This window comes from Primulina tabacum, chromosome 14 (assembly GCF_025594145.1).
Source record: "Primulina tabacum isolate GXHZ01 chromosome 14, ASM2559414v2, whole genome shotgun sequence".
Lineage (NCBI taxonomy): Eukaryota > Viridiplantae > Streptophyta > Magnoliopsida > Lamiales > Gesneriaceae > Primulina > Primulina tabacum.
The window spans coordinates 32084967-32096356 of record NC_134563.1 but is presented as its reverse complement, the minus strand read 5'-3'; the positions used below and the strand labels follow the sequence as shown (position 1 = coordinate 32096356).

Below are 11390 nucleotides of genomic sequence, written 5' to 3'. Positions count from 1 at the left end.
TTTAGAGGTTCAGGGTTGAAACGAAAATTTTTGGGTTTCCAGGGGCAAAATGGTCATTTTGCGCCCGGGGTGAGATTTTGGTCATGGCAGCGCCCTGAGCACAAATTATGATATTTTAAATGTTTATGCATCATGTTTAAAATTTTTACGCAATTATGATAAATACGGTGCATGCTTGGTTTAAATGAAAAATTATGTATATGCATACTTTTATTTAAGTGATGAATATGATGACACGTTTTGAAGGAAGTGATTTAGTTGTGACTAACACGATGACACGATGACACGATGACATGTAAGGCCCGGGCTCAGTGGGCGGGTAATGCCGTCGCTGATGACCCTCGCCGCCGGGTACCGCGGTTACACGTAGATGGATCCATCGACTGACATGATGACATGATGATACGAAAGTCACAGCTAATGAACGGAATTCAAATTAAGATTTTAACATGTATATGCTGATACGATGATACATGCTATTACCATGTTTTGGACCAGTTACAGTTACGCATATGATATGATAACATGATGAGACATGTTTTGACACGTTACCATTTTACACGACACGCTTATGTTCATGTTTTTAAGCTCATGAAATGTATGTTGATTATGCTATTTTTCACTGCTGTGTGCTACGTATATGTACTTGTTATTACTGGTACAACAGGTGTGTTGAGTCTTTAGACTCACTAGGCGTGTGTGATGTAGGTGAGCATTTTGAGCAGGAGATAGGAGGTGCTGAACTCTGAGTAGGCAGTCTTGGTGAGGTGACATAACCCGAGGATCGCGCGTTTTTCCGCATTTTGAGTGATGGTTTTTGGAGAGGAGTTAAACATTTTATTTACGTAGAGGATTTTCATGATTTTTACTCATTTACGTTTACGTCGATGTTGGTTATTTTTAACTGTGATATTTTCATTGATAAATAAATATGATCATTTTAAATGTTAATTTTTAAAATGGGAGCTCAAAAAAAAAAATAGTTCCGCATTTTAAAACGAGTAGTCGTTACAGTTGGTATCAGAGCAAGGGTCCTGTATAGGGTTATGCCACCGCCAGCTTCTGCCACTCAGTCTTCAAAGCCTCAATTCTGTGAGCTTTACGATTTTACTGTTTAAAATGATTTATTGTTAGCACCTGCATGATTTCATGATTTATGCATTATGATGAGTTACTGCTTATGTTTAACTGTTTTACGATTTAAAGTTCTTTAATTTCAAAACTAGATTAATTGCATGATGGGTTACGTGTTGATTGGACTTTATTCAGATATGCCTCCCAGACGTGAGCCTAGGATGGTCAGGGTAGACGATATTCCAGAGGGTGGCAGGGGTCCTCCACCACCACCGCCAGGGGACCCAGCTACCCGAGTCTTAGAGGGTATGGCCAGACTTTTGGAGCAGGTGCAACAGGCTCGTAGACAGCAGACTGACATCTTTGAGCAGTTCCGTAGGCTCAACCCGAAGGAGTTCGGGGGTACTACTGATCCGTTTGTTGCAGAGGGATGGATCAAGTCGTTAGAGTTGCATTTTGATTATCTGGGGGTGAGGGATGGCGATCGGGCCAGGTGCGCCATCTATATGCTGAGGGACGATGCGTCCCTGTGGTGGGAGGGAGTCGCACATGCAGTAGATGTGGCTACTCTGACATGGGCCAGATTCAGGGAGATGTTTTTCGGGAAGTATTTCCCAGCTGACGTCAGGGGCCGCCTGACGAGAGAGTTTATGAGCCTCAGGCAGACAGATTTATCAGTGGCGGAGTTCATCCGCAAGTTTGACAGGGGCTATCACTTTGTGCCCATGATAGCAGGGGATGCCGCCCAGAAGCTGAGGCATTTCCTGGATGGACTGAGACCCACACTCCGCCGTGACGTCATGCTGATGAGGCCGGCGAGTTATGATGAGGCCACTGCTTGCGCTTTTCAGGCAGAGCAGGCATTGCGAGACATAGATTTGGAGATGCAGCGGAAGCGGCATCAGACTCAGTCCAGTGCACAGCCACATAAGAAGCAGTTTTCAGGGCCATCTAGACAGCAGGGACAGCAGAGACCACCCCAGGCACCAGGGGCTCCTAGACAGGAGGGGGGACCACCATGCCCACAGTGCGGCAAATATCATTACGACAAATGCATGCGAGGCACCTACAGGTGCTTCATATGCAAACAAGAGGGGCATAAGGCTGCAGATTGCCCTCGGAACAAGGGTCCCACCACCAGGCAGGGCATATGTAATGCACGCCGAGGAGGCTGAGGCGGAGCCCGACTCTACGCTGATCATTGGTAACTTTTACGATTAAGTCTAATTGTTTATAATTTTGATTGCCTGTAATTGTTTGATCATTATGCGATTTGACTATTGGGATCGTTAACATAGAAAGAATTAGGATGCATGTTCTACCTAGTTTGAGATCATTTTCGAACTTATGCAATTTTGAGGAGTAATTTGATGTTAATTTTCGATATTTCGTTGATTTTGGGGTTAAATTCGAATAGGAGATTAGGGTCTTTTTGCAGTTTTCGAAAATTTGAAGGGGCATGGTACAATTTTCGAACTTTAACGGGGCTAATTTGCAATTTTTGACTTTTCTGAGGGTGAATTTCGAATTTTTGAGAATTTTGGGTTAACTGCCGATAAGGAATCCTTATTGTTCAACAATATTAGACATGATGGTATGATTTGTCGCAGGGAGGATATATATTGCAGGTGTAGCCACGCATGCATTGCTAGACTCAGGGGCTACGCATTCGTTTATATCTGAATCTTTCGTGAAGCAACTAGGGATCATACCAGTAGCGATGGATTCAGGATTCAGGGTATCGATTCCATCCGGGGATCAGATGTTCACATCCCGAATAGTGCGAGGATTGGAGCTCAGATTACAGCAGAAAGCAGTACGGGCAGATCTGATAGTACTATCGCTGCCAGAGTTTATATCATACTGGGCATGGACTGGCTCTCTTCTCATGGAGCAGTCATAGATTTCCGCCAGAGGTCAGTGTCTGTTAGACCTCCAAGTGGGATGCCGTTTGTATTTGAGGCAGCTTGGCATCAGCAGTTCCCGCACGTCATTTCCTGCATGTGTGCAAGGAAGCTTATTAAGATAGGATGTCAGGCATTCTTAGCCAGCATAGTATCAGTGTCGGAGCCAGTCAGTCAGAGGCTGGAGGATGTAGATGTGGTCGGCGAGTTCTCCAGCGTGTTCCCTGACGACGTTTCAGGCATTCCACCAGACCGAGAGGTGAAATTCTCTATTGAGCTCATGCCAGGGACAGTGCCGATATCTAAGGCGCCCTACCGATTAGCGCCTGCAGAGATGAAAGAGCTCAAGGATCAGATTCAGGATCTTCTGGATAAGGGTTTCGTTCGCCCTAGTTTTTCTCCATGGGCGCGCCAGTGCTATTTGTTAAGAATAAGGATGGCAGCATGCGTCTGTGCATTGACTACCGAGAGCTGAACAGGGTTACAGTGAAGAATAAATATCCATTACCTAGGATCGAAGACTTATTTGATCAGCTTCAGGGAGCCTCAGTGTTCTCCAAGATAGACCTTCGATCCGGATACCACCAGCTGAAGGTGAGAGAGTCAGATGTGCATAAGACAGCTTTCCGGACGCGTTATGGGCACTATGAGTTCTTGGTGATGTCCTTCGGTTTGACGAACGCGCCAGCGATCTTCATGAATCTCATGAATCGCGTATTCCAGCCATTCTTGGATCAGTTTGTCATAGTGTTCATTGACGATATCCTAATCTATTCGAAGAGCAGGGAGGAGCACAGTCATCATCTGAGGACAGACGACTGTATGCCAAGTTCAACAAGTGTGAGTTCTGGCTCGACAGAGTGGCATTTTTGGGCCACATCGTATCTCAGGATGGCATAGAGGTCGACCCCAGCAAAGTTGAGGCAGTCAAAGATTGGCCAATTCCGAAGAGCGTAACAGAGATCCGCAGTTTCTTGGGATTGGCAGGTTATTACAGGAAGTTCATCCAGGGCTTCTCTTCTATTACGGACGGTGCCTCTGACCGCTTTGACGAAGAAGAACGCCAAGTTTGTTTGGGGACCAGAGTGCCAGGAGAGCTTTGACAGAGTGAAGCAGGCCTTGACCACAGCGCCAGTGCTAGCTATGCCATCAGGGCAGGGAGAGTTTGTAGTATATACAGATGCATCAAAGCTTGGTTTGGGCGCAGTTCTGATGCAGCAGGACAGAGTGATAGCCTATGCGTCCAGACAGCTGAAGGTTCATGAGAAGAATTATCCGACTCATGACCTCGAGCTAGCAGCAGTGGTATTTGCCCTGAAGATCTGGAGACACTATCTGTATGGGGAGAAGTGCAGTATTTTCACAGATCATAAAAGCCTGAAGTACTTCTTCACTCAGAACGAACTGAATATGCGACAGAGGAGGTGGCTTGAGCTGGTTAAGGATTATGATTGTGACATTAGCTACCATTCGGGTAAGGCTAATGTGGTCGCAGACGCTCTGAGCAGGAAGCACGTAGTGATTGCCCATCTGTCAATGCAGAGCCCGCTACAGGCTGAGATTCAGAGGTTTGAGCTTGCAGTTTATGCCAGGGGCGAGGCCCCGAATCTTGCTACTCTGACAGTACAGCTGACTCTGAGGGACAGAATCCGAGCTGGGCAGACCTCTGATGAGCAGCTACAGAAGTGGAGACAGAGAGACGAGACTAAAGGCCAGAGACTGTATGCAGTTGTGGATGGCATAGTCAGATATAGGGACCGCCTATGGGTTCCTGACAGTGATTCTCTTCGAGCAGATATTCTGAGTGAGGCCCACAGCACTCCGTATTCCATCCATCCAGGGAGTACGAAGATGTATAAGGATCTGCAGTCACTGTACTGGTGGCCGGGCATGAAGAGGGATATCATGCGGTTTGTCTCCGAGTGTTTGACATGTCAGCAGGTCAAGGCAGAGCATCAGAGACCTGCAGGGAAGCTGAGACCACTCCCTATTCCCGAGTGGAAATGGGAGAATATTACTATGGATTTCGTGACAGGCCTTCCGAGGATTACTGGAGGATACAATGCCATCTAGGTGATTGTTGATCGGCTCACCAAGTCTGTTCATTTCTTACCGATCAGGAAGACATTCACCATGACTCAGTACGCAGAACTGTACATCAGAGAGATTGTCAGGCTGCATGGGATCCCGGTGTCTATCGTGTCAGACAGAGATCCGAGATTTACGTCTGCATTCTGGAAGAGTCTTCACCAGGCATTGGGTACGAAGCTACTGTTCAGTATCGCTTTTCATCCTCAGATAGACGGTCAGTCAGAGAGGGTGATACAGATTCTTGAGGATCTACTCCGAGCTTGCATGATCGACTTCCAGGGCAGCTGGGAGCCGAAGTTAACTCTTGTGGAGTTCACATACAACAACAGTTATCAGGCATCGATAGGTATGGCTCCATACGAGGCACTGTACGAGAGGAAGTGTAGGTCGCCAGTATATTGGGATGAAGTAGGCGAGCGAGCAGAATTGGGCCCAGATATTGTCAGACAGACAGCAGATCTAGTGGCCAAGATTAGAGACAGGATGAGGACTGCACAGAGCCGTCAGAAGAGTTATGCTGATCAGAGACGACGAGATCTAGAGTTCGCAGTAGGGGATCATGTTTTCGTGAAAGTAGCACCGATGAAGGGTGTGATGAGGTTCGGGAAGAAGGGCAAGCTCAGCCCTAGATTCATCGGACCATTCGAGATCCTAGAGAGAGTTGGGACACTCGCATACAGAGTTGCTATACCGCCGAATCTGGTGGGAGTTCATAACGTGTTCCACGTCTCCATGATGTGGAAGTACATGTCGAATCCTTCACATGTGCTTAACTATGAGCCACTTCAGCTGACACCGCACTTATCATTTGAGGAGAGACCTACGCAGATTCTGGACAGACAGGAAAAAAGGCTCCGAAATAAGGTGATCCAGATGGTCAAAGTCAAGTGGCTGAATCACTCCGAGGAGGAGGCCACGTGGGAGACAGAGACCGAGATGAGGAGTCGCTATCCGGAGTTATTCGGTACGTTCTAATTTCGAGGACGAAATTTTGTTTAAGGGGGGGAGAGTTGTAAGGTCCAGGAATTTAATTAGCGTAACCTAAGTGCATGCAATCTAGAATTTTTATTTTTAAATGTGCTTAATTATTTTATGCATAATTCATGCATGATAGGATTTAATTCATGAAATTTTAAAAGTTCATGCATTAGGGTTTATAGGTGCATTTCACGTTCGATCGAGGATCAGAGTCCGGAGATTTCTCAGGAAAATTATTTTATTACACGATTTATTTTATATATTAATTTTAAAACATTTTAAGTGTATTTTTCAAAAATGGGATTTTATTTGGGTATTTTTAACCGCAGTGTTTTAGTTTTTACAGTACGCAAAATTTATCGAATCGGGGGACTTTTTAATAGTTCGGTTAATATTTTCAAAATCTTTTCAACACGAAATATTTTTCAGGAGTGCATTGGGATTTAATGGGCCTACTTTTAGGCTTGTTGAGCTTAAATATTGGTTTTAAATCTTTAAAATAATATTAGGGCCCATTAATAGGTTAATTAGTCATTTAATTGTTATATAATGCACCCTTAACCCTAAACCTAGCCACTTTGCACCTCTCAGCAGCCGACACCCCCACTCAAAATTTCCTCCCCCTCGGTTTCAGAGAAAGCACCAGCTGAAGGCCACGTTTTTGGCTTCTTGTTGCAAAGAAAAAAATCTGCGGCTCCCTCGAGTCATTCTTGTTCTTCCACGCATCATAAGGCACGCATGTATCATTTATTTCTGCTTCATACACGCCATATATTCGCTGTAAATTTCAGTATTTTATGAAAAGCTTATGATCTATGTCATGCTAATATCTTTGAAGGAACTTTACATGAAAACTCTCATGTTTCATTTTCTTTCTCACGTTTTCTTTCTTTCTACTGATTTCCTGGTGCGAGGGGCCGCGGTTCTTGAGTATCTAGAGGTTGCTGGTGTTGTCAAGTCGCTGGCATGGGGTTTAGAAATCGGCTGGACGTGTACGAGTGGAGAGCCGAGAGTTTGGAGCAAGAGGGGCGATCGGGTCCTACGTTTAGTGTGCAGTATTTTCTTTGAGTTTGGTTTAGTTTAGATGAGTCACTAAGGTTCTAATAGTGTGTCTTGAGGGCTGGACAGGTGGTGCTGTAGGGGAGGACCGATGTGTGAGGGGTTGGGCCATGAGTAGGTTAGTGATTGCTCAAAGGAAGGGTGGCCGAGAAAACCATTTAATACAGCAGGTTTAGCCGTGGGTTAAGGGGCTGATTTTGGGGAGATTAGGGGCTGTTAGAGTGTGTTTTAAGGATGGGTTAAGTTTGGGAAAATTTGGTTTAGTTTCGGTTCAATTCGGGTTAAAACCGGGACCCCGGTTCAAGTTTTGAAACGAATCGGTTAAGTTGTATTATGAGCTCGAGTTTACGTCTAGGAATACTTTTAATTATGTTTTGGGATATTTTAAGGAGTTTCGTAAGCTTCGGGTCAATTTTAGAGGTTCAGGGTTGAAACGAAAATTTTTGGGTTTCCAGGGGCAAAATGGTCATTTTGCGCCCGGGGTGAGATTTTGGTCATGGCAGCGCCCTGAGCACAAATTATGATATTTTAAATGTTTATGCATCATGTTTAAAATTTTTACGCAATTATGATAAATACGGTGCATGCTTGGTTTAAATGAAAAATTATGTATATGCATACTTTTATTTAAGTGATGAATATGATGACACGTTTTGAAGGAAGTGATTTAGTTGTGACTAACACGATGACACGATGACATGTAAGGCCCGGGCTCAGTGGGCGGGTAATGCCGTCGCTGATGACCCTCGCCGCCGGGTACCGCAGTTACACGTAGATGGATCCATCGACTGACATGATGACATGATGATACGAAAGTCACAGCTAATGAACGGAATTCAAATTAAGATTTTAACATGTATATGCTGATACGATGATACATGCTATTACCATGTTTTGGACAAGTTACAGTTACGCATATGATATGATAACATGATGAGACATGTTTTGACACGTTACCATTTTACACGACACGCTTATATTCATGTTTTTAAGCTCATGAAATGTATGTTGATTATGCTATTTTTCACTGCTGTGTGCTACGTATATGTACTTGTTATTACTGGTACAGGTGTGTTGAGTCTTTAGACTCACTAGGCGTGTGTGATGCAGGTGAGCATTTTGAGCAGGAGACACGAGGTGCTGAACTCTGAGTAGGCAGTCTTGGTGAGGTGACATAACCCGAGAACCGCGCGTTTTTCCGCATTTTGAGTGATGATTTTTGGAGAGGAGTTAAATATTTTATTTACGTAGAGGATTTTCATGATTTTTACTAATTTACGTTTACGTCGATGTTGGTTATTTTTAACTGTGATATTTTCATTGATAAATAAATATGATCATTTTAAATGTTAATTTTTAAAATGGGAGCTCAAAAAAAAAAAAAATAGTTCCGTATTTTATAACGAGTAGACGTTACATTGGGAGTATGTGGAAAGACTTTGAGCGAAGCTCGATGCATACAATTATGCTATGATTACTATACGGATCTTAATCCATATCCATATTGTGACCAATTCCCTGGGATTGATGAAGTCTTTTGTTATTGTGAACACTATTGCTTGTAAATGGCCATGCACCTATATATATTCCATATATACCTCCATAAAAATTAGTTATGTTTAAATAAATTACATATCAAGATGCGATTAAGTTCTAAATATTTCAAATGTTTTAATTATGTTTTTTTTAATAGGGCTATGTTCAGTGATTATATCTCTATTTCTTTGTCTTAAGTACTAATTGATTAAAATAAGGAAATAAACCTTCGGATTTAATAGAATACATACGAGGTACATTTACCTAAAAAATTGCTCGATTCTAACCACAAAAAACCGAATGGATAAGATAAAACCTTCGACATCTCCACATATTTCGATCATCATTCCAACAACTGGAGGTTTCAAAGAACACAGCAATATTATTTCATTTTCTTTAATGTATAATATGGAGCCTGGAACTTTGATCACTCCACCCTGTTGGTGCTTGTGAGGATTGCAGATTTCAGCTCTTCTTTGTCCAGTGAAGTTTCCACAATAACCTGCCAAAGTCCATGCACATATATACGCGTTTGTCAGTTTGGTTTTATTATGGCTGTATATAGGAATGCAAGCAATGGAAACCACTGTTGCATCAAGAATGACTCAAGTGGTTCGGAACAAGCGACAGCTAATCAAGCGACTTCATGAATTAGGTTCAAGTGCTCGCTCGATATTGACTACTCATTCTAGCTAGACTATTGCTATAGCTCATTGAACCAGCTCAAAGATGACAACAATTAAGCTTTACTCGACTCTTGTGAAGCAAAGTATACATGTTATACAAGAAAATGTTTCTCACAATGCCTACCACCTCCCTCCAACCCCACAACGACACACGCTGACATACACAACAAAAAAGTTAATTCCGATTCCTTTGTTCAAGTCCAGAAAACATTGTGATACATAATGTCTCTCTTTTGAATAAATAAAAAGTTCATTGTATTCATTTGATCAACAAACAAGCTGCAAATAAATGGAGTTAGGAATGTTTTACCTCCTGTACCCTATTTCCAGCCCGAGCGAGTAGCTTGTATTGATTCTCGAACATAGACGCCATGTAAACCTACAAGAATTTAATAATAAGAATTTGATTCCAGTATGCAAACCCACAAAGGTAAGCTATCACCATTTTCCATTGCAGCTATGAGAATTTCTTTGACATATCAGCTGTGCAACAAAATTTGGGCAAAAAAATCTGGAAGGCAGACAAATATATTGGTATCTTACCTGAAAAGTCGGAGCAAAACCTGGGCTCAAAAAATACCGACCTTTCGATACAGATTGTATTCCTTCAAATTGCAGCAATTCTTTGATGAGAGATTCAACATCGGTCCACTAATAAATATAAAATGTCAGGATTTTCTCATCTCGACTCAGAGATGCAACTTATGAAATCAAAATATTTCTTCTATTATGAAGCATTTAGATATAACAACCTCTGCTGAATTTTCCTGTACTGCTTCAAGTTCATCACCTAAGGAATCATGATCGCCAACAACAGCCTCCAAGGCCTCAATCAGTGGATCTGGCTGCCATGTAAGCAAATATTAGATCATCTTTTATTTCATTGTAAACTTATTAAACCAATAATATAAAGTCATTGACCATGGAGGAGGGTTACCGTTATTTCCTTCAAAGATAAAAAGATACGTTCAAGCAAAAAATCCAGTTGGTGAACTTTGGCATCAATAATCTGAAACCAAGGATACTGATTAGCTAGATGTATAAGGGCATCATAAGAAGATTTGTCACGGAATCTGTTGATTATGTGAGCAGCAATTGTCTCCTTAGTTCTCTATTATGATAATCCTACGTGGCATAACAATTGAAGGGCTGTGAGGCCTGGGGCGAGGGTGCGGCTTGTGGCAAGACAAGCAAGGGTGAAGGGCTGTGCTGGGCGAGGAGAGTGAAGCACGGGCGACGCTGCGAGGGGCGAGAGGAAGTATGGCAAGGCGAGGGTGCGAGTGGGGAGGTGTGAGCATGGTGGTGCAGGGCGAGGGGTGAGGTGTGCTGGCGAGTGTGCAAAGGGACGAAGGGCGGCGCTGCGAGGGGATGTGGCGTGGTGACGCGTGGGCAAGCGGGCGAAAATGAGGATGAGGAGTAGGCGGGGGAGAGCTGGTGAATGAGGTGAGAGGTAAATTCTGTGGGAGATAAATGAAAATGAAAGGAGGAGGGATCTCTATTTATAGAGGAAGCTCAGACCAAATCTATCCATTCGGAACATGATCGTGATTTGATATGTTTCCAAACCTGTGGATACTAATGAGAAGCAAAGGAAAAATGCAAAACTTGCGCCTTGTAAACCGAGGACAACACATTTATTGAACTTCGAACCTGCGATTCAGTTTGACTCGGGAGGGGGAGACTGGTGATACCCCATAGATGGGCCCACTAGGGTTAGCCCAAACCAGATGTGGACCCAGGGTTAGCCCAAACCAGATGTGGGACCCCTGGCCCACCCCCAACCAAGGTGCAAGGCCCATCACGGACCCAAGTATTTCCCTATAAATATCAAGTTCGAGTGTTTAATTCATTCATTCACTATATTATTTTTCAGCAGCATCCTTAGCTGCTATCCACTTATAACCTCAGTCTCTGACTTGAGCGTCGGAGAAGCTATGCCAGGATACCCTCCTGGCCCCCTTCTAACAGTCTTATTCGTGATTTCAGGCTCAGGGTAATTTCGAAACATGCGTCTGGACTAGTGACACTTGCTGGAATCGGACCCTAAATTTCCCGTGAGTAT

At 43.5% G+C, this 11390-nt stretch overlaps 2 protein-coding genes across 2 annotated transcripts; one reads left to right on the top strand and one right to left on the bottom strand.

Moving 5' to 3' along the window:
* The first annotated feature begins 1295 nt into the window (after nucleotides 1–1295).
* LOC142523957 (uncharacterized) lies at nucleotides 1296–3453 on the top strand. The gene is made up of 2 exons (XM_075627689.1): nucleotides 1296–2226; nucleotides 2771–3453. Exons 1-2 carry the CDS (start codon nucleotides 1296–1298, stop codon nucleotides 3451–3453), a joined length of 1614 nt encoding a protein of 537 aa, XP_075483804.1.
* A 5397-nt stretch (nucleotides 3454–8850) lies between these two features.
* LOC142523956 (uncharacterized) lies at nucleotides 8851–11127 on the bottom strand. The gene is made up of 6 exons (XM_075627687.1): nucleotides 11104–11127; nucleotides 10266–10439; nucleotides 10081–10173; nucleotides 9872–9979; nucleotides 9639–9707; nucleotides 8851–9144 (listed from the first exon to the last, which is right to left on the bottom strand). Exons 1-6 carry the CDS (start codon nucleotides 11125–11127, stop codon nucleotides 9070–9072), a joined length of 543 nt encoding a protein of 180 aa, XP_075483802.1. The 3' UTR covers nucleotides 8851–9069.
* Nucleotides 11128–11390: the final 263 nt, after the last annotated feature.

Bases quoted from the DNA above. Each gene is read 5' to 3' on its own strand.
- LOC142523957 (XM_075627689.1), top strand. From the start codon at position 1,296: ATGGTCAGGGTAGACGATATTCCAGAGGGTGGCAGGGGTCCTCCACCA. The intron at 2,227-2,770 runs GTAATGCACGCC...TCTTTCGTGAAG, and splicing joins CACCACCAGGCAGGGCATAT to CAACTAGGGATCATACCAGT.
- LOC142523956 (XM_075627687.1), bottom strand. From the start codon at position 11,127: ATGGGCCTTGCACCTTGGTTGGGG. The intron at 10,440-11,103 runs GTGGGCCAGGGG...TTATCATAATAG, and splicing joins GCCTTGCACCTTGGTTGGGG to AGAACTAAGGAGACAATTGC. The intron at 9,980-10,080 runs GTTGTTATATCT...TATATTTATTAG, and splicing joins TACAGGAAAATTCAGCAGAG to TGGACCGATGTTGAATCTCT.